Source organism: Vanacampus margaritifer, chromosome 1 (genome assembly GCF_051991255.1).
Source record: "Vanacampus margaritifer isolate UIUO_Vmar chromosome 1, RoL_Vmar_1.0, whole genome shotgun sequence".
Taxonomy (NCBI): domain Eukaryota; kingdom Metazoa; phylum Chordata; class Actinopteri; order Syngnathiformes; family Syngnathidae; genus Vanacampus; species Vanacampus margaritifer.
In genome coordinates this window covers 48,081,162-48,104,514 of record NC_135432.1, presented here as the reverse complement: position 1 = coordinate 48,104,514, position 23,353 = coordinate 48,081,162, and the positions used below count along the sequence as shown (strand labels likewise).

General features: G+C 39.6%; 1 protein-coding gene across 2 annotated transcripts in view; it reads left to right on the top strand.

Annotated features, from left to right (window-relative positions):
- adck1 (aarF domain containing kinase 1) overlaps positions 1–23,353 on the top strand; it is a 74,706-nt gene that overhangs the window by 39,551 nt on the left and 11,802 nt on the right. Inside the window, exons 5-10 of one of the 2 annotated variants that reach the window (XM_077565148.1) lie at positions 4,328–4,519; positions 6,994–7,152; positions 7,685–7,843; positions 9,769–9,885; positions 12,501–12,650; positions 14,497–14,694. In XM_077565148.1, coding sequence (XP_077421274.1) covers positions 4,328–4,519; positions 6,994–7,152; positions 7,685–7,843; positions 9,769–9,885; positions 12,501–12,650; positions 14,497–14,694 — 975 coding nt within the window. The remainder of the gene's footprint in view (positions 1–4,327; positions 4,520–6,993; positions 7,153–7,684; positions 7,844–9,768; positions 9,886–12,500; positions 12,651–14,496; positions 14,695–23,353) is intronic. The other variant, XM_077565231.1, reaches the window with a different exon arrangement.

Genomic DNA, 23,353 nt, shown 5'->3' with positions numbered 1-23,353 from the left:
AGATGGGAAAAATTCCTACAAAATGAGCTAAAATTCGTATCGGTCGGATAACGTATGCGCGCGCAGCGTGTCTTGGAAAAAGGTGCTTGAAGTGTGATTTTTTTCCCATTCATTCCCAATGGGGAGTTAATTTGGGAGTTTTTTGGGAATAGCGTCGCCAAGGTAACTGGGAATTCTTAGAAAAATAATAGCGCAGCGAGTCAGATCGAGCCGCATCGTTTGATACCTCATTTGTGCCGGTGCGATGTACGGTACGGGCCGCATTTTAGCGGAAAAATCGCTGGAATAATATATAATAATAATATTAACAAGAAAAATAAACCACTGTCCTAGGTAGAATAACAATATGTGCCTGCTTGCGAAGCGCGGAGCAGCAGCGCAGCAGCGCAGCAGCGCAAGCAGTCCCATAATAACAACAAGAAAAATAAACCACTGTCCTAGGTAGAATAACAATATGTGCCTGCTTGCTTCGCAAAGCAGTCCCATAACAAGAAAAATAAACCACTGTCCTAGGTAGAATAACAATATGTGCCTGCTTGCTTCGCAAAGCAGTCCCATAACAAGAAAAATAAACCACTGTCCTAGGTAGAATAACAATATGTGCCTGCTTGCTCCGCGCGGAGCAGCAGCGCACAGCTGCTGCTCTGCAAGCAGTCCCATAACAAGAAAAAAAATAAACCACTGTCCTAGGTAGAATAACAATATGTGCCTGCTTGCTTCGCAAGCAGTCCCATAATAACAACAAAAATAAACCACTGTCCTAGGTAGAATAACAATATGTGCCTGCTTGCTTCGCAAGCAGTCCCATAATAACAACAAAAATAAACCACTGTCCTAGGTAGAATAACAATATGTGCCTGCTTGCTCCGCAAGCAGTCCCATAATAAACCACTGTCCTAGGTAGAACAACAATATGTGCCTGCTTGCGAAGCGCGTAGCAGCAGCAAAGCTTTAGATTTACAGGGTGGGACAAAAGTAGGGTTACAGTTACTTCATGATCTGTTTCACCTTAAAAATTATGGTTTAGATATGTATTACAGAAAATAATATTGAACATTTATTCAAGGCAAATTGCATCACATTGCATCACCAAATGTAGCACATTGGTAACATAAACGTAGCACAGGCAGGCCGCAACATTCGCACGCTGCCTGAGGAACTGAACAAGATGTAACACCTGTTTAAAACGTGTATACACATATTTACTTATCATCATGTTGCAGTATGTGTTTTTTCTGTTACTTTTTAAATAATTATATTGTCTCTATCAGCGGTCACTAAACTTTTTGAAGCTGAGAGCTACTTGTTCAGTGATTAAGGTAAAAGGCTACCAGTTTGAAACACACATCTGAAATAATATATTTTTTAATTTCTGTATTTATAATGTATAATATAATTATAACTTGTTCTCTAAGCAAGCAAAACAATATATATATTTTTTTTATCTGAAAAAAATGAAGCACCCACAAAAATGGGCTAAATACGAGTCTGGCTTACATACAGTATATACTGTATATATATATATATATATATATAATATATAATATATATATAATATATTATATATATATATATACTGTATATATGTTTATATATATGGCTCCCATCTCTATGGTGTTTACCGCCACCTGCAGTGGCGGAGTTGCGTCTCAGTATTCGCAAAAGAAGAACAGATGCAATCGGTCATAAGTCGCATGTCCGTTTTGCACATTTGCAGTAAATTCGCTTAAAAATTTGACACAATTGGATGGAAACCTGACTAGTGATACAAGTGCAAAAGTCCTGATGCGTCAGTACTTTTTTTCTAATTATAGTGCGAAGTTGTACAAATTATACTGCATTGCTTGGCCTGCAAGAATGTTGTTTTCTTTCTGAACTTTCCAATGGATGCATGGTTGTAGCGGAGCGGCTCCGTCCAGACACTTGACCACAGAGACGCTAGCACACATCATGCACCCACATCACAGTTCAACATTCATTCCTCCAGAACAAAATGTTATTTAAATATATATATAAAATGGTACCATGGGCTGCCCAGGGGGATGGGCTAAACAAATAAAAAGAGCCCTTGGTGAAAGGTTCAGTTAGTAGGTGTTGAGAAGGAAGCTACCGTGAGTAGAAAACGTTTGTACATTAGACCCAACTGAACTCTTGGATGTTACTGACGAACTCCATTTAATGTTTTTGCGCATAAATTTTTTGTAAATAGTATTTTTGAGTTTTTGACCTTTTTGGCTATGTTTTGGAACTTTTTTGTAAATATCCACATGCTGCACCGTGGGAGGTTTTGCACAATAAATGACTTATTTTCCTTTCAGCCTTTCCCTTTCGGGGGTCGCTACAGCGAATCAGTTGCCTCCATCTAACCCTGTCCTCTGCATCCTCTGCTTTCACACCAACTACCTTCATGTCCTCTTTAACTACATCCATAAACCTCCTCTTTGGTCTTCCTCTAGACCTTCTGCCTGGCATTTGGAAACACAGCATCCTTCTGCCAATATACTCACTATCTCTCCTCTGGATATTTCCAAACCATCGCAGTCTGGCCTCTCTGACTGACTATCGCCAAAGCCTCTAACGTGCTGTCCCTCTGATGTACTCATTCCTGATTCTATCCATCCTGGTCACTCCCAAATAGAACCTCAGCATCTCCATCTCTGCCACCTCCAGCTCTGCCCCCTGTCTTTTCCTCAGTGGCACTGTCTCCAGACGAAACAACATCGCTTGTCTCACCACAGTTTTATAAACCTTTCCTTTCATTTTAGCTGAAACTCTTTTATCACACATCACACCTGATATTTTTCTTCACCTGTTCCAGCCTGCCTACACATGCTTCTTCACTTCTTTTCTCCACACTTTATTGCTGGACTGTTAACCCTAAATACTTAAACTCCTCCACCTCTTGGTCTCTTCTCCCTGTAACCTCACTCTTCCACTTGGGTCAATCCCATTCACACACAGATACTCTTGCTACGACTAACCTTCATTCCCCTCCTTTCCAGGGCAAACCTTCACGCCTCTAACTTCTCCTCCACCCGTTCCCTGCTCTCACAATGTCATCTGCAAACATCATAGTCCATGGAGATTCCTGTCTAACCTCATCTGTCATCAGAGGGGAGATCAGAGCTGATCCCTGATGTAGTCCCACTTCCACTTTGAACTCCTTTGTCACACCTACAGCACAACTCACCACTGTCTTACAGTCCTCATACATGTCCTGTACCACTTGAACATACTACTCTGCCACTCCAGACTTCCTCATACAAAACCACAGTTCCTCTCTGGGCACCCTGTAATAAGCTTTCTTTCTTTCTTATCTACAAAGACACAATGCAGCTCCTTCTGACCTTCTCTGTACTTCTCTATCAACATCCTCAAAGCAAACTGCATCTGTGGTACTCTTTTTTTTTTTTTTTTTTTTTTTTTGGGCATGAAACCATTCTGCTGCTCACAAATGTTCACCTCTGCCCTCAGTTTAGCTTCAACTACTCTTTCCCATAGCTTCATTGAGTGGCTCATTAGCTTTATTCCTCTGTAGTTGCCACAACTCTGCACGTCTCCCTTGTTCTTAAAAATGGGCACCAGCACACTTCTCCTCCATTTCTCAGGCATCTTCTCACTATCTAAGATCCTGTTGAACAATCCAGTCAGAAATTCTACTGCTACCTCTCCTAGACACTTTCATTCATCCACAGGTATATCATCAGGAGCAAGTGCCTTTCCACACTTCATCCTCTTCAATGCCCTTCTCACGTTATCCTTACTAATCTTTGCTACTTCCTGGCCCACAACAGTCACCTCTTCTCTCATTTTCTTCATTCATCGACTCTTCAAAGTCCTCTTTACATCTTCCCATCACACTACTGGCATCTGTCAACACACTTCCATCCCTATTCTTTATTACCCTAACTTGCTACACATCCTTCCTATCTCTGTCTCTTTGCCTTGCCAACCTGTATAGATCAGTCTCTCCCTCCTTACTATCCAACCTAGCATACAAGTCATCGTAAGACCCTTGTTTGGCCTTTGCCACTTCTATTTTCACCCTACGCTGCATTTCCCTGTACTCCTGTCTATTTTCTTCAGTCATCTCAGTGTCCCATTTCTTCTTAGCTAACCTCTTTCTCTGGATCCACTTCTGCACCTCCTCATTCCAACACCAAGTCTCCTTATTTCATTTACTTCCAGATGACACACCAAGGACTGTCCTACCTGTCTCCCTGATCACATTTGCTGTAGTTGTCCAGCCATCTGAAAGCATCTCCTGACCATCCAGAGCGTGTCTCAACTCCTTACTGAAAGTCATACAACACTCTTCCTTTTTCAGCTTCCACCATTTCGTCCTCTGCTCTGCCTTTGCTGCCTTTGTCTTCCTCACCACCAGAGTCATCTTACACACTACCATCTGATGCTGTCTGGCTACACTCTCACCTACCACTACTTTGCAGTCACTGATCTCCTTCAGATTACACCGTCTACACAAGATGGAGTCTACATGTGTACTCCTACCTCCACTCTTGTAGGTCACCCTATGTTCCTGCCTCTTCTAGAAGAAAGTATTTCACATACAGACGCTCCCCACCTTACGAACGAGTTACGTTCCCGACGATCGTTTATAAGGTGAATTTGTTCGTAAGTTGCTTCAGTGCTATATTTTGTATTATAATTTATGTTTAAAGCCTATATAAGTATATTGAAGGTTTATATAAGTATGTTTAAGGCTTGTACAAGTAACCTGCATTGGTTTGTACTGAAAAAAACTTAATAAAATGGAGAGAATACTGTACTGTACTACGTATGTTAGAGAGAGAGCGCGAGAGACACACACACAGTATGTACATGTACGTAATAAGATATATAAAATGAAGTTTAACTTACTTTTGGAAGATGTACTCGATGCTTAAGGAGATGATGGAGGAGGAGGAAGAGGAGGATTTTATATCATGAGAGATTCTTCGTCGTCGCTGGAATCGGCTTCAAAAGTTATTTCCTGCTTCATGGGGACCGGCGTTTATTCCTCCTCCTCCTCGCCACGTTGCTCAGCCTCCAATGAGCGCTCACAGCGCCAATCGTCGGTATTAGCGGCGGAAAGAAGCACTACGCACAATACAAAATCTAACTTACAGCATTTCTTTCCGAACATTTTTCGACATACTGTACGCGCAGAAATGTTCGTATGTACCGTTGTTCGTAACTCGAATGTTCGTAAGTAGGGGAGCGTCTGTATATATAACACAGTATAGCACAATAAATGACATTGGTGCATATTTTTTTGACTATGCCATTTATTTCGAGGAGGTTTAAAAGAACCCTGCAACAATGGTGAATAGAATAGTTGTGCATAATAAAGACATCACTGAAGTACTTTAAGCCTAAATCACCCTAATGCTAGACATGTCAGCAATAGCATAGAGTCTAGATCTAACATTTGGGTCAACAGTTGGACATTCTTGATGTGTAAAATGTAAATACAACAGAAAATATTTTTTGCAAATCCTTTTCAACATGTATTCAATTGAATACACTACAAATACAATGTATTTAATGTTTTTGGCAGATATTCACTCATTTCGGGTTTGTAGTTAGTTTGGGAGAAAATAAATGGACCTTTTAGGTATTCTGAGGCCAAAGGCAAAATCATACTTTATATTCTAACAGTAACTTATTTGTGGCACAAAAAAAAAATCACTAAGTTTAAAACGAGTCGTTTTAAATTCTCTTTCATTTTTTTTTTTTATCTCTGTCTATGAATGTCCCTTTCCTCAGTTAATCTGGATGTGTTTTTCTGCATGTAAAATACTGTACCATTGTTTCTTCCATTCATTTTTGTGTTTTTGCACATCAATAAATACCTTACATGCATATAACCATTTTCACCCTTGACCCCCCCCAAAAAACACCTCTGAAATCTGACTCACACAACAGCCAACTTGTTTTTATTTATTATTTTTTTATTTTTTTAGAGCTCAGTATTTTTCATTCGGTAATTTTACTGATTTGACATGTCATCATCATTGCTCTCTTTTTTATTTATTTTTATTTTGTATGTGTGCGTGCGTATGAGTGTGTACTCATTAGTTCACCTAAAACCTATTAAAAATCCCATACCGTTCACCTAAACCGAATACTTCAGAATCCAGCTAGAGTCGTGAGGTTGTCAGGAGACCCGAGGAAGGATCAATGAAAGGAAAGGGAAATCCAGCACTGACCAGACATTACCTACTACCCACCGGGTTACCAACCAGAGTCTTTCACCAACCCCAGAAACATCTAAATTCTGACAAATTAGGGAGACCTCAAGAGACCAAAGGAGAGACTGAGGAAAGGAAGGAAGGATAGATGAAGCAGAGTGAGATCCACAGACATCAGCCTTCACCGATTCAACGACCAGAGGAAGAAGCAGATTGTGTTTGAATTTCGATAGATGCTGGTGTGGTGGATCTGGCATGCATGATAACCTCCACCAGAGAGGGGAACCGTCGACCCCGGCCAGGACACAGAAAACAGAAAAGGAAGGAAAAAGAGCATCCAGATAACCTTTGTATAGTTAAGTACCTCAGCTTTGAGGAACTGACCCGTTTTTTTCCTGTTGTAAAATATCTGACCTGTTTTGGAGAAGATTCTCTCAGGAAGGACTGACATTGCTACAATGCATCCAGCATCAAGCAGTAACAAGAAGCACGATTGTCACTTTCATTGATATCATAAAATGTTTTGCTTGTTTTTTTTCCCCTTGCGGACAAGCGTGTCTCACTTCCTAGAGACTATACAATGTTTTCTGACATTAGTCATGCTTTTTTAGCACCCACAATGTTGTTGGTTTATAGCAGCATATACTGTAGATACTGTAAATATAGAAGATAGCTAAAAAAATATACATATTTTTTTTTAATTGAGCCCATCCTTGATCAATGACTTTACACACCTTGCTACTTTCACAATAGCATACCCTCATTTACTCTTACTCTTTCCACCCTTACTATTGTCTTCCAGCTGTCAGAGTTGTTTGCTTTCTTTGATGAGACGCCTCAGGGAGCTGCTTCTTTAGCCCAGGTCCATAAAGCAGTGCTACATGATGGGAAGACGGTGGCTGTTAAGGTCCAACACCCCAAAGTTCAAAGACAAAGCTCCAAAGACATTTTGGTGATGGAGGTGAGTTGTAACACTGTATAAAACATACATACAGTACAAACATATTACTAAGGATAGACCGATAATCAGTCTGGCCGATTATCGGCGCCGATATTGGACATTTTGATGAATAACGGTATCAGCCTTTTTAAAAATCTGACGGCCGATATAACTTCAACTCAACTTTATTTATGGTTGGCGGGAGGGAGCTCCAGCGTTAGCTCCGGGTAACAGAAGCTGTTTGTGTGCTTAAATAAGGTGAGATAACCAACCAGTGTCTGCTGCATCCGTCAATGTTTTTTTTTTTTTTTTGTCATTCGTCAGTCCGTGACCACATCAAAAGCCACTTCCGGCAATGCTGAGTCCGTCAATGTTTCCAAGTTGCTCGCAATTGGTAATCGTCAACAAAGTGATCCATCATTGACAGATTGACGGAATGCCCACCTCTAGTAATGAGCTAACAATTGGCTAATTAATATCAGTAAAAACATCTCACTACCCACCCTCCCAGTAAGTAATACATAGTGATTCTCATTCTGCTCTATTTTTTAAGGTGTTACTAAGAGGAGTCCATTGGCTTTTCCCAGACTTTGCCTTTATGTGGTTGGTAGAAGAGGCCAAGAAAAACATGCCACTGGAGCTGAACTTCCTAAATGAAGGACACAATTCAGAAATGATATCAAAAAAGCTGTCCCACTTGACCTTTCTCAAGGTAAACACTTTTTCTTTTCCTCGTTTTACGATCATTACTCTTGTTTATATATATATATATATATATATACATACATGTTCTGTTCACGTGAATAGGGGCTGACAAACGGAAAAGGAAACGTTTGTTTGAATTCGAGGCCATTAAATTTAATTTTATAAAGTTATTTGTTAATAAAAGTCAAATGTATTCACTACGCAGCACTTTCCTGTAAATTACATGTACCTAACTATTTTCGTTTCATACCCATTCTTATTTTTGGTGTCCTTATTTGTAATGTGCCCATTTGACATATGGCACTGATCGGGCTGTGTGGTATGAGACAGTCCACGGATATAATAATATTTTTATTTTATATTAGGGATGTTCTATACCACTTTTGGGGTCACTTCCTGTTGAAATTGGGTCACTTCCTGCGGATTTTAGGCCACTTCCGGGTCACTTGCTGGTGAAATCAGGTCACTTCTTGTTGATATCAGGTCACTACTTACATAATTCAAGTCACTTCCTCTTGTGATTGGGCCATTTCCAGGTCACTTCCTGTTAAAATCACATCAATTCCTGTTGAAATCAGGTTACTTTCGCATCACTTCCTGTTGATATCAGGGCGCTTTTTGTTGAAATCAGGTCACTTCTGGGTCACTTCCGGTTGAAACCAGGTAATTTCTTGTTGAAATCAGGTCACTTCCTGTTTTCTTTTTCTTGTGTCTTGTTTGACAGCAGCGTTCTGGTTTGTGTGCTCAGTTTGAATTGAATGTTGGAGTCAAGATTAATAAAGAAAGCAACAACAAAAAATCTGGTCACTTCCTGTTGATTTTAGGCCACTCACGGGTTACTTCCTGTTGAAACAGGTCACTTCCTGTTAAAATCAGATCACTGTGATATCTAAGGTGTTGTGAGTGACAAGTACATACAGTAAATCCCCCACCATCGTTGGAGTCACGTTATTGAACACACATAAGTGAAATCCTTGATAATACACCCGAGGTATGTTATTGTAGCATGTACGGCAATTATTTTTTTAGCAGTCTTAAAACACATTTTTTAAATGAAAATAGAAGTCAAACGATATTTCATCACATTTTGAAATCAAAACAGTCCTCGCAAATGAAATTACAACGATCAAAAGTCCAATGCGTTTCAATGAGCAGAAAGCTTCCTTTTGCGGAGTTGACCGGAATTTTGACTTTTGACGTAAGCTCGGAATTGTGTGTGTATTCATGACAACGTAGATGATGAAGCTGCCCTAATACAGTACATGGCATTGCCAAAATAAAGGTATCAGATTTGTAATTTGTAACTTTATTTGTATGTTGATTATCAATTTACCCACTGTTGGAAATCCGGACTCTCAGAGGTCTGTAAATAAAGAAATTAATAAAGTAGCATTTTACCTGTTATTTGAAATAGGGACAAATGCCATACATAGAACATACATAGAATGATAAACAATCTCTAATGCGCAGCAAAATATCTTTATATAAAGCCCATAAATACGCAACTGGAGCCATTTCGTCAAAAGAACAATTTATTTCTCACAGATTTTATTTTTTTTTCAAATAAAAACTGCAGCCAGATTTCCATACAGCTCGTTGTAATGCCTTAAGTCAGTCAACCCCACGTGGGGGTCTCAAGTTTTGTGACTTATCAAGGAAAATTGTCTTGGTTTGATGAGTTAAAAAAAACATGAGCAAGAGTGGATATATGACTTTTGGCAGTGGCCTCAAATCTGGGTGACTATCTCCAACTCTAGCAACTTCAACGAACAACATCCCAGAGGTTTTTTGCAGAAGAGTGTGATTCTTGTAACAGCCAAGTTCAGACTGTGATTTCAAACTTGAAAAAAGAAACAGAAGACCACCCGAAAGTATCTATTTATCGGTTTACGTATACCCTTTTATAATAAATAATGTTGCTGTTCTATTTAGGTTCCCATGATCCACTGGGACTTGTCCACTAAGAGGGTTCTGATCATGGAGTTTGCCGATGGAGGGCAGGTCAACGACCGAGAGTACATGAAGGAGCATGGCATCAACGTCAATGAGGTTTGTTGTTTATTGGTTCCCGATTAGCTCTTGTAGAATACAAAAGCTAATCATCATGGTGTCCAAAAGTGGAAAACAAAACAATACAAAATAAAATCAATAAAGACAGTACTAATTATAAAATAAAAACAATTATACTAATGAATGCTAATAAAAGAAACCATAATGAGGATAATACATTCTGAAAAAACAAAACAAAGAAAAACCCAAATACAGTACATTCAGTCATGAATGTAACCCATACATAAAGCGCATCGCGTTATTGGGTGCATGCTTGCTAAAACAAATATACACAGGGATGTGATTTTTCCGCTAATTCGCGGAATTCCGCTTTTTTTTATCTCCCCCCCAAAAAAAAAATAATTCGATTTTTTTTTTTTAAGTAGTTCATTGTGTATGCACATGACTCCGACAGATAACATCTTCTGCTATAACAAAGACATTTGTGGTATGCTCTAATATGAGTTACTTTTCATTTGGTCATGATACAATTATTTGTTCATGAAATTTGAACCCCTCAACATTATTTATGTGTTAATTTAGTAATCACATTAGTTAGATATGATGATATTCTCAGTGATAGTTTTTAAAAGCAAAGGCAGTCCAATGTTTTTGAATGTGACTGATTTTGAGTTGACTAAAACTGCCATTTTATATGGGATAGTTCAATATACATTGAAAATTTATGCTGTTGTTTTGTCTATTTCTTTGTCATGTGAGTGAATTGAAAGTACTTAAAAACACAGAAAACCCATGAGCCCCTGGACCTAGCTGGGTGCCAGCGGCCCCCAGACCCCCGGCTAAATTTTCAGATAATTTCACTTTGGTCAAATCACATCCCTGTATACAACAGGAGTTCAGTTCTACTTTATTCAACAATTTAACAATGTACTCACGTTATTTTTTTGATTAGTCTTCATCCACGAATCCATCCAAGTGTCCTAATTGAACTGCTGAGCAATTTCTCCATCAAACATGCCAGGTTCTCCCTCGTCATTATCACAGTCAGTCTTGTTGCCGTGCGGCTGTTTAGCAATGATGCCGGTCTTTTTTTCGGGGATAACTACTTTGGCACAACACCGGCAGTATTTTGCTATCCGTCTCTGCTCGGTCTCGCGGCCAGGGTACGAGTCGTCTCCGCACCCACGAACGGGTAGACGAAATGAAATGAAGGAGACAGAAGGTCATACTGCAGTCTGGTGTTTTATTTTATCTCTCTTTTTATTTACTTTATATATTGTTATTGTTATATAATTCATTGATTGTTCCATACCTGACCTATTGCATTGAAGTGTGGGCGTGTGCAGCCAAAACCTTCACTGAATCCATCTTTCTTTTCAGAAACGTGCTATTCGTGTTGTTTGCGGTTGTGGATAAAGAGACCACACTAATCCATTATTTATACAACTAAAAACTTTAACATTTAATGAATTGATGGAGTTTAACCGCCTTAAAATATTGTATAAAGCCCATCTTGAATTTTTACCAGTTAATTTACAAACTAAATTTGTAAAAAGGGAAAGTCAGTACAAATTAAGAAGAACACACATTTTTTCCAAACTTAAATATAGAACAAAACAAAAAGAAAGATGTATTTCAACTCAAGGTGTCGGTCTGTGGAAAAATCTGGATTGTAAAACAAAATCTTCTCAGTCTATTTGTATTTTTTTTTAAATGTATAAAAGCACAATTACTGCAAAAATATATATAGCACGAGGACACCCAGTTGAATTACTTTGTAGTATTGTTACACTGAAAGCGTCTTTTTGTTGTTGATGATCAGGCGCAGATAAAACAAGTTTTACTTTTTTCTGTCCCCTTTCATTTTTTTTACTTTACTTTGAATTTGAATATTGCTTTATATTGTCTTTTTTCTTTTACAAATGAATGAAATAAATGATGATGATGATGACGTTCTCGTTTAATCTCCACATTTGAGTACATACACTCGTACAGCCTAAACTCTTCCGCCTTCTTCCTCCCTACATGGGTGCTCCGAAGTCACACGTCATACGCAGCCATTCACAGTGGCTTGAGGAAGCAGCCAACCAGGAACGAGCATGAAACCAGCCCACCAATCAGAGAAGTGCCTTGGCACAGCAAAATTTGCCCCATAGCTTGGCTGGAAGGAAAACGTCTTCGGAACTCGGTGCACACAAAAGGCACACTTTTTTCTTTTTCTTTTTTCTGGCTCGAATGAGCGGCGGGTCGGATTTAGAAGCGGTGCCGCGCCGCTGCTGAATGAATGCAACGGAAACACTGACTTTTATTACAATTTTTACTTTTGTGCTGCTGGGAAATGAAAATACAGACTTCAAGGAGGCTATTTTTAGAGAAAACTATTGCTGCCGACATGCGAACCCTATAAAACTTATGTGTTTGAAATTGCCCCACTGAAAATGTTTCTTGAGAAGAAAATACAGTTTGCTGGTATACTAGTCACAATGTGAATTTATGAAATCAAAAGTGTTGATTATTTAAAAAAGGAGACCAATTGTTCATTCCTTACATTGTCATATTCTGGTCAGTGTTTCTGATCGTGTGTTTCGATATGTTGAATTGTCTTTTGGTTTTGTTGTACAAAAACTTTACTTTTGCAATATTTGTTTCAACAGATTTCAGAAAACCTAGGCAAAATGTACAGTGAAATGATCTTCATACACGGCTTTGTGCACTGTGACCCGCACCCTGGCAATGTGTTGGTTCGAAAGTGTCAAAAAAGCAAGAAGGCGGAGATCATCCTACTCGATCATGGCCTTTATCAGGTTAGAAATCTTCAAGCGTCACAAAGCACTAATAACACAAAAATGTTGCAATTTTGTTGTCCATTTTTCATGTGCTGACTGAGACCTTGAGTAAATACATTTATCAGAAAACATACAATTCGGATCCACGTACAAGTATGTTGCTGTTTCGCACACTTATACACAGACAGTGGTCTACACAGACACATTTATTAGAGCCCCAGCAGACTAAAAGCTTTTTGATAAACAGCTCTTTTGATGTGTTCTTAGCAGAGTGCACGATGCTGTCTTCAAATTGGACATAACCTGTGTACTCTCAAGACACACAACACACAGATGCTTTTAAATTGGCAGCATTCATTAACAAGAATTTGCTGAAAAGAAGCATATGATCAGAGGTTGTTCCTGTTGTACACCGAGGATGACCAACATGCAGCTTTGTGGTTAATCTGTTTACCACTGTTACGCCCCTCCAGTCGAAAATTACAAGTCCAAATGGATCTTGTTACAACAGGCATTTATTGGTGGTTAAGCATGCCGTGAGAACTGTACAAAATACAGAAAACCCCATATTAAAGAGCTAAATAACACAAAATAATTCTCATAGAGAACATAAACAATTAAACAATCAAAATATAACTTCCATTTGCCATATAGGCCTGTTCACAGCCACTACATAAGCCTGCTAACGGTGATAGCATGCTAACGGACTAGCGCTAGCGTGATGGTGAGCTAATATAGTAATAATAGTAGATAGTACACTACTTCCAAAAGGCATCGTAAATACTAATGTGAAGAGTGCAAATGATTGCAAATATGTTACCTCATTGGCCGCATGTACTAGAGAGGCGTAAAATCTATTTTTCTAACAGCTACAACCGCAGCTTTTCAGGCTGGCTTTCAATAATCTTAGAAAAAATGACGTAGCAATGCGTCAATCATTAGCGTCCTCATGCAACACGCACATAACGAACATTGGTTCCACTATAAAAACAAAACCTTGAAACAACAAAATTCTTACAAATGCATAAAATAAATATAAATGTTTATGATATAATCAAATTAAGCATATTTAATTCTAAAGCTGACTCTCAGAGAATTTCCACGGTCACAAATACACTTACAAAAGGAAAAAAAAGTTTTATTATTATTATTATTACTATAAAACTTTCAGACATTTTGTGTGATTTTCAAGTCACCGCTAGCTGCCACCTGCTGAATGAGTGAAATCAAAACATGGCTCTACTGCCACGGACATATCACTTCATTACTTAACCAGTAATTAAGACTTAGCCAGAAAAATACATTTGTGAGAAACTCTGCATTTAAAGATGGAATTCAATATTCTTGCATGCCAATCACTCCAAATTACCACAAACATAATATAGTATGTACGCACAGTATACAGTGATTATCCAAATTTTGCAGTTTTGAGGAATGTAAAAATATATATACATATCACACATATCAATGTCAATAAAATTCCTGTACATTGAAATACAAGAAAAACATTAATGAATGACTTAAAAAATAAAAGCTAAAACATGTAGTTAAACTTGTTAACTAAACTTTGTCTTACAGTAGATCCATGTCTAAATATCCTTGAGAAAGATATTGACCCCCCCCCAGTTTCTCCTGGCATTGTTTTATTTGTGTGTAAATGAGCTTTTGCATTAATTGATTATTGAGTGACTGGCCGAATGAGGTAACAGATATGAAAGCTGTATAAGCACACGCAATACAAATAAAGCCCATTTGCTATTTACCATATGTTTGTCACCCAAAACCACAAATACAAACATAAATTCATGCAATATACTGTTCTTTGTATTTTATTGAACAAGCAATTGGCACTTTTTGTACCCAGGTCCTACAACCAGACTTCCGGATAAACTACTGCCAGCTCTGGCAGGCCCTGATTAATCAGGACATGTCTGGGGTGGAGCGTTACAGTCGCAAACTGGGAGCTGGAGACCTGTACCCGCTGTTTGCTTGTGTACTCACTGCTCGTTCTTGGACTGCCGTCAACTCTGGTATCAGTTATGTGCCTGTCACACGCTCAGAGGTAGGATTTATATTGTTTCCCAAGGGCAAATTTCCGACAGAGAAGATGTCTCTAAAACTAAAATATTACAAGTACAAACACATGCCACTACTCAACGCAACTCAATTTCATACAGCGTTTTAAGAGCAGCCACTGAAACAAAGTGTTGTTCATAAATATAAATCGGACATAAGGCAATTTAGTATACCGTAATTTTAAAATAATACAACAAAAACAAAGTAAAAAAAGAGAACGGTTACGCAAGCAGAGCTTAAATTAATAAATAAAATAATACATTATACCGCGACCTTCGAGAGGTTTAGCGGTTCAGGTAATGGATGGATGGATGATGTTTGAAGATAATTGCTGAATACATACACAGACTGAGCACTACCAGTATGTATTATTATTTCCTGTTATACTCGTCAAAGCTCTAAATAACTTATTTTTGTTTCAATAGGAGCAATTTTGCTAATCAATGACAACGTGCGATTGGAAGAGCTTTCAAGAGCACGGCGTGGTGGATGGGGACTCTCCTGTTTAATCACACTTTGTTTCTTTAGGAACGCTACGAGGCTTACCTCGCTTTCTTTATATCCGTTTCGCATTGCTCGGCAGAGAACGAGTGGCCATTCTCCGTCACTACGCAGAATCCGCTGTGACATAAACAACAATGTACATACAAATAAAGTTTCTACAAAATGTATGAAACTGGAAAGGATTTTTGAAAAGTGAATCTCACAGATATGTTACTAACAACCAAATATATCATATAGAGCTAACTTGTTATTACAGTCAAGGTTCCTTTTAAGCATTACATTACCCTCTTCATTATATTTATTTTATCTTATGTCCATCCATCCATTATCTGCCGCTTACCCGAGGTCAGGTCGCGGGGGCAGCAGCTTAACACATTCACTATCAGCCATTTTCACTGAAGCAACCCCCTTCACTCACAGCTGTTTTACTGGATTTTGACAGATTTTTATGAGGTCCACAGAATGTTCTGTTCTATTGCTATAAAAACATGGACCCTACCACATGAAAGATTAGAGTCTCTTCTTTCATCAGGAAAAAATATATATTTGTATCTGTTTCCGTTTTCATGTCGGAAGCTGTATCAAAGCCTTCTGTATTTTCTAGCATAAAAAACATTAAAACATTTAAATATGTTTTTGGGAGTGCAGGACAAAGTAATCAAATGTATTAATAGGGAGGCATCGAAATGAAAATGGTTGGCCGAAGCCGAAAACCGAAAATGAAAAATGCTTGGCCGAAAACCGAAACGCCGGAAAAAAAGAGCACATTTTTACTATCATTGCATTTATTATAATTAATATATTTATTTAGCACTGGCATTTTAACGAACAACAATATAATTTGAAATGTTCCCACACCGCAAACATGTTGCCTAATGGTACATTAAACACCAAACGAGGGTTGAGCATTTTCTGGCAGTGCGATTGCACTTTATAGTCAATGTAGTTCACACAGGCGGGGACGGATGCGTGCAGCGGGACAAGGTGCGGTGCACTTAAAATCTGCACATTCCGCACCAGCTAATCGGCTTCGGGAACGGACTGCAAAGTCACACATAGCGTCCTGTACACGTCTGCCGCCACCCGGAGATAGCGGTAAGTGTTTCTGTGTTTAAAACTGTTAATAGCAACAGTGCTAGCATTAGCTAAAGTTTTTAGCACGGCCACCCGGATGCCGGTGAAAAACTGGAAGCGTTTGAGGGGCTCTTATTTATAAAAAAGAAAAGAAAAGTGAAGGCGCTGCGGGAGAAAGAGTGGCTCACCTGTACTGCAGTACACGGCAGTTCTGTCTTTTTTCGACCCACTTAAATGTTGTACACCAAGCAACGCCCCTCTCCTCCGGTGTGCGCAATGAGCTGCTGCGACCGACCGGTGCAAATTCACACAGTGAAAAGCCAGCAAGAAGAGAGGCGGACACTCACCCCGCGTTCGCTGTTTAGTTCAAACAGACGCTTGCTTGCAGCGTTTTTTTTTGCTTGTGTCACCACATTTTGGCCATATTCTTTTGGCTTTAATTTTCGGTGGCCTAAATTTCGGTGTATCACTACGTATCAATACATTTTTGGGATTGAATGAATGAACAGGGAAGCCTAGACTTCCCTCTCCCCAACCACTTCAACCAGCTCCTCCGGCTCCCAAGGTGTTCCTAGGCCAGCCAAGAAACATACTCTATACCCTCTGTTGGGACATGCCCGGAACACCTCTCCAGGAAGGTGTCCAGGAGGCATCTGAACCAGATGCCCGAGCCACCTCAGCTGGCTCCTCAACGTGTAGGAGCAGCGGCTCGACTCTGAATCCCTCCCGGATGACCGGGCTTCTCACCCACAGGTCGTGACCATAGGTGAGGGTAGGAACATAGATCGACCGGTAAATCGAGAGCTTTGCCTTTCGGCTCAGCTACTTCTTCGGCCCACAACAGACCGATACCGAGTCTGCATCACTGCAGACGCTGCACTGATTCACAGTCGAACACCCGCTCCATCCTGCCCTCACACGTGATCAAGACCCCAATATACTTGAACTCCTCCACTCTGGGGCAGGTTCTCATCCATGACCCGGAGAGTACTCCACCCTTTTCCGACTGAGGACCATGGTTTCGGATTTGGAGGTGCTGATTTTCTTACCAACTGCTTTACACACGGGTGTAAATTGCTCCAGTGAGAGTTGGAGATCGCGGTTCGAAGAAGCCAACAGCACCACATCGTATGCAAAAGCAGATATACAGTGCTGAGGTCAACCAAACCGGACGCTCTCAAAGCTTTGGCTGCACCTGAAATTCTGTCCATCAAGGATATAAATAGAATTGGTGACAAAGGGCAGCCTTGGCAGAGTCCAACCCTCATTGGAAACAAATCTGACTTAATGCCGGCAATGCGAACCAAACTCTGACATTGGTGGTACAGAACAGCCCATATCAGGGAGTTCCGTGCCCCGTATTCCCAAAGCACCCACCACAGAACTCCCCACGGGAAGTCCACTAAACACCTCTAGATTGGTTAGGCGAACTCCAATGCACCCTTGAGGACCCAGCTGAGGGTGTAGAGCTGGTCCACTGTTTCACAGCCAGGACAAAAACCACACTGCTCCTCCTGAATATGAGATTTAGTATGCTAATTTAATTTACTCTTGAGGACCACACACTTAACAGTCGACCCCCACTATTCGCAGAGAGTAACTACCAGGCCAGCTCATAACTCAAAAAAGCAAGTGAATCAACCCTGTTATTTTGATAAGGCAATGTCGACCAACGTCCTGAGAATAAGTAGGAACTTTTTTTTATCCGAGAGGGTTGTGGCTAGCACATGGGAAGATCCTATGTAGCGGTGGGGCGAAGATGAAGGCGGAGCTGGTGTGATGACGGTGACTACCCAACTTAAATCTGACTTGAAACTCGTGAGACTCCCTGTTTGCATTTGCATTTTCTCATAACTTCCAACTCAGTGAGGCCCCAGCCAGCGGGTCTTAGCATCGCAGAAATAGAGTCATCAGCAAAAAGTTGGACCACACATGCTATATCGTTACCGGAACACAAAAGGCAACAAAGAATGTGTCAACTTGCCAGTTGAGAGTTGTACTGTGTACATTAAATAAGGGAGAGAGAAAATAAAATTGAAGAGAGGGCTCGTTAGCATTTAACTGGTTTCTTAGATGATCAACCCCCACAGTCGCCCCCACCCCTCTCCACCACCAACCCATCGCCCAGGCCCTCCCACAGCCTCTGCTGGAGCTTCATTCTAGACTAAGAGATGGACAGATCAGGCTGTTGCCATGGATACCAGCCCATCCTCACTACAGGTGGCATATCCGGTTTGTTCTGTTGTAAAGTCTGAACAACGATGTACGTATAATCCGTCAGGCGGTTGTGATGTTTTGGCCTACATCGTAATCAGATGCATTGAATTTCATTCTATCCTACTAGTTTTCTTTAAACCTGTGTGACTGAAATAAGATATTTACTACACACTTGGAAACACTCATTCATAAAATAACATACAACATGAAAATACTGTATATGGGTCTTTTTTTTTTTTTTTTACCCATTTAAAATGTTTTTGGTGTTTTTTGGTGAGTGTAGCCCAGTGCTGTGCATCAAGAAGTTAGGGAAATCAAGAATGATCCCTTTCCATCTGTGAACAAAATATTTGCTGTGTATCATTAGCTCATTTGCTTCCAAAAACGTATACATTTGTTCTAGTTTAAATATTACCATGCTCCCAAAGACGTATTTATAAATTTTATAAAAACATTTTTAAAATGTTTTTTATGCTAGAGCATACAGACGGCTTTGATGCGGCCTCTGAACTGAAGAGACTGGTTGAAGCAATGGTAGTTATTACAAAAAACAACCAGCACGTGGCAGCGTATAAGTGATCAACCATGTTGAAAAAAGCTCTTTCCCCACTGTTTTAAACAGATTTGTGAATAATGATGAAACTTAACCATCTTCTAATGCTAATTGCTGCAAAACGGAAACAGATAAAAGAAATATACTTTTTTTCCTGATGAAAGAAATAGAGTCTAATCTTTCTTTTGGTGGGTTCCATGTTTTATAGCAATAGAACACAATATTCTGTGGGCCTTACAAAATCAAGTAAAACAGACGGGAGCGAAGTGGTTGCTTTAGTGAAAATGGCTGTAAGTGAATGAGTTAGTGAACAATCCCACCCCCACAATCAAAGACCACTGGACCACATTCTATGCACACCATAATAATTTTTTATTTAGATTTATGATGCTCACAATGACATTTAGCACATTTTTACGCATCCAGGTTTCTTTAGTTTTTTGGTTTTTTTTACTGTTCGTTTGAAGCATATTGATTTTCCCTGTAAAATGCTCTTTTGTGAGATTACTCTCCCCCAACAAAAGGTCTGAGAAACGTTTTGCGATAAAAAGCAAATTACTTATTCAGACATTTTATTCTCTCTGGTCACTATTACACCACGTCTCTTGCATAAAATAACTCAGATTTATACATTAGGGAGGAAAAACTGAAATTGCTTGCGCCAATATCCCCTCCTGCTGGCTGCATTCCCCTTGCCTTTTGCACTGCCTATTATTGCTGCACTGCTATGAAATTCCTTATTGTAGCTTTCAGTTGCAAATGAGAACAGTTCTCTATATCCCGCTGACAGCTGTGAGACTTGCTATATTACCTCCGATAATTGCTACTAATTGTTTGTCGCCAAGCAGGACTTAGCAGAGCACAAACTGCTGCTTTTCCAACTGTGAAGACTGTTTATCATATGTTTCGGATGGCATATTATCATTTGAGCCTTGTGCTTATTCTGTATGTCTTTCTATAGTGGCTGGGGTTGTTTGTGGTATTAGCAGAAATATGCGGAGGAGATTATCAAAATTGTGATTCGGTGTGATAAAACATAAAATCTAAATGTAACTACGATTCAATATTTTAATCAATTGACAGCAATAGTAATAATATTAATTAGTAGTGTCTATGGCAGTGATTCCAAACCAGGGTTCCTAAGCCCTAACCCTGTCGATAATATAGATGAAAACTAGACATTTAAATGCATTGGCAATGGATATCATTATGGATTTTTTGTGTCGTGCAATTATAATGTCACTCACCCACTCCGTCGCTCTTTTAAAATGTCAGTTGCGCTTTACATCACACATCACAAAGCTCACCAGACTTGAGCAGGTGATGCACACTTAGGGCTTCATTTTGGTAGACAGCGCACATGCACTTGGCGTAAAAACTGCCGCATCTTAATTTTCATGCAGGGGCAAGTCTAATTAACTGTGTTTAGGAATTTGGCAGACGTTGCTGCATCATGCTGGTCGTTGTAGCGGACCGAGGAAGGTCGGGGACATGCAGCGCCGGTGCCAAGTAGGAACTGGTGTGGGTGCAGACCTTGTCCACTTGTGTAGCCAGGATGTTCATGGCAGAAGCCAGACCCTAAAGAGCATCATCCAATGCAGAAGTTCTCTTAGGTACAAAATTGGACAGTGTATATTGCCTCTGCTACTCCTGGATCAACTTTTTGTTGGACCATTCTGTTACGATGGCAGGGTTGAGGACCCAAAAGCAGAGAAGTAGGGAGGCGAGGCAGATTCTCATTTAGTATGATTCAGAATTGATTTTAAATGTCCCCACATCGCTTTTATTTAAATTATTTTATACTGTCTTGCCCTGGTTTATGTGTGCCTTTTTGGAAGCGCTGTTCATGTTGTACACGATTTGGCCACTCAGCCACATTAGAGTATAGAAGGAAAAAGTCACGATCAAGTTATGCCAATAAAAGTTGTTTTTTTGCAATATAGGAAGAGCATATGCCGGTGAGTAATGTTAATATTCTTCTCTGTATACATTCCAGAAGCATTTTGTAGGAATAACCGTTCTTTTGAATGATAAAAGTACTGTGAGTAGCGCGCCAATTAGCACTAGCGAGTCAATGTCACGTTCCATTGTGCGTTAGCCGTGAGCTTACTACGTTCAGGAAACAAGCTAAACAAAGTGTGTTTGCATTTAAGTGTGCACTGTGTATAATTTTCTTCGTTTTGTATGTTTAGATTTTCAGTTAACCTCAACTGGAGTGTAATAAACGGCTTGTTACTGTAACAATAGTATTGTTAGTTTGAGTTGCTTGGGGGACAGACTAGATTGAGGGAACACACTACAGGAAGTGAGCATTTTAAGCATTACATTACCCTCTCTAACTGCCACGGCCACCACCCGGGAGCCCCTCCTCACCTCGCCAGTGATGTCATGCTAAAGCGACTGTAGCTAGCGTGTACTGCACACACAGGCAAAAACAATGGGGAACGCAGATGTTTTTTTTGTACCCCGCGCTTGGTTTGTGCCTGTTTATTTCAACCAGAAGACATCGAATGAATATTGCAGCAACCAGAAGACTGCATTCAATAATGTTAAAAAGGTTTGCTCCTCCTCAAAAGTCCAAGCATTAATCTGTTTGGAAGCCATTGTTGTCCTCTCTTCGTTGTTAATGGCAGCTGTTTTCACGGGGTGGTAGTTTGCGTAGCTGCACATTGATGATGGCATGTCTCGAACCAATCATTGGCCTCCAAAATGGTTACATTTGGTCGCGTTTTGGAAACTGGGCTACTTTATTTAAAACAGCAAATGAGCAGGCATCAGAAAAAGCGAGTAGAGTAGAGCCGGGTTTGTTGGTGGAGATGGGGCTAAATGCAGAGTGGAATAGAGTAGAGTAGATACCGGCGGTGTAAACAAGGCTTTTTTGAGGGACTGTTTGCTGTCTGCTAAAGTGTAGTCAGTCTGCTCAGGGAAGGCAGAATATACTGTCAACGTGATTACATTTATAGCTAGTTACATAGAGTAGCAGTTGTGGTCCACAAACAGTTTTTGTGGAAAAGGGCACTTTCCTTACAATTCAAAACATAATAAATGTAAATAAAACAATAAAAAAAAGGACATTTTAATGTCTCCATTTGTCATTCTGTCTTGCAAACCAGACTAGAGTAGATTATGACGATTCTTTGAAAATCTATAAATTGAAGCAGAAATCATTGTCAATCAAATTATTTTTGAATAAAAAATGTTCTCAATCTAGACTAATACAATTTAAAGTATTTCATCTATTGCATTATTCAAGGACTTAACTAGCTAGAAAAAAATCAAATGTAGACCCCTCTTGTATCCGCTGTAAACAAGCTGCAGCATCATTGGCACACATGTTTTGGTCCTGTCCAAATTTACATAAGTTTTAGTCTAAAATTGTTGATAAATGTTCCTACATTTGCAAAAAAAAAAAAAGATTGACCCAGACCCAATCACAGCAATATTTGGCGATGTACAAATAAAAGGAGTTTCAAAGGGTCAGTCTCAGTTGATAGTGTTTTCTTCATTACTTGCTCGCTGTTTGATTCTTATAATTTGGAAATCTCCACTACCTCCCAAACACTCCTACTGGGTGACTGAGACGATGTCCTTTCTCCAATTGGAAAAAATTAGAACCACTTTGCAAAACGAGAACTTTCAAATTATATGGCAACTCTTCCTTTTTATAGTGACATATTTGATGCAAACTCATTAGAACAATAGCCTACTCTCACTCTTTCCCTTGGCTCTACCTCCTTTCCTTTCGTTTCTTTCTTCTTGCGCTTCTACTTTCTCTTATTTGTTGTTATTTGGACATGTTTTGTATTCTGTTTTGGAAATGGCTGTGGTAATTAGGTACGCCTGTCATTGAGGAAGATATATGGGAGTCAATGTATGTTCTTATGCAGGTTGTTCCGAATGTTCATGATAACATTTCTGTGTGAAAACAATAAAAACATTTTGGAAGAAAAAAAATCCATTCGGAACCGAATCGCAGACCCATAACTCGGAATTGAATCGTGAGATAGTCAAAGATTCCCACCCCTATTGTATAATTAGGTGGCTTTTTAGTAGCCAGTCCCCTGCTCCACCATAGTTGTCATGGTAACAAAAGCATTATATGGCATTGATTCCTCATTATAGGCCGTAGGCTTGGCAGTGGCTCATTTGCATGAAAGAGGACCGCCCCCTTCCCTTCAAGCAGCCTAATTTCTTAAAGGAAAATATGGGGTCTACAAAGTTTTCATTTCTGATCCTGAAGGTACTTTTGAAAAAAATCATGTTACAGACACTCAAGAACAATTCAATTTCAAAGAAA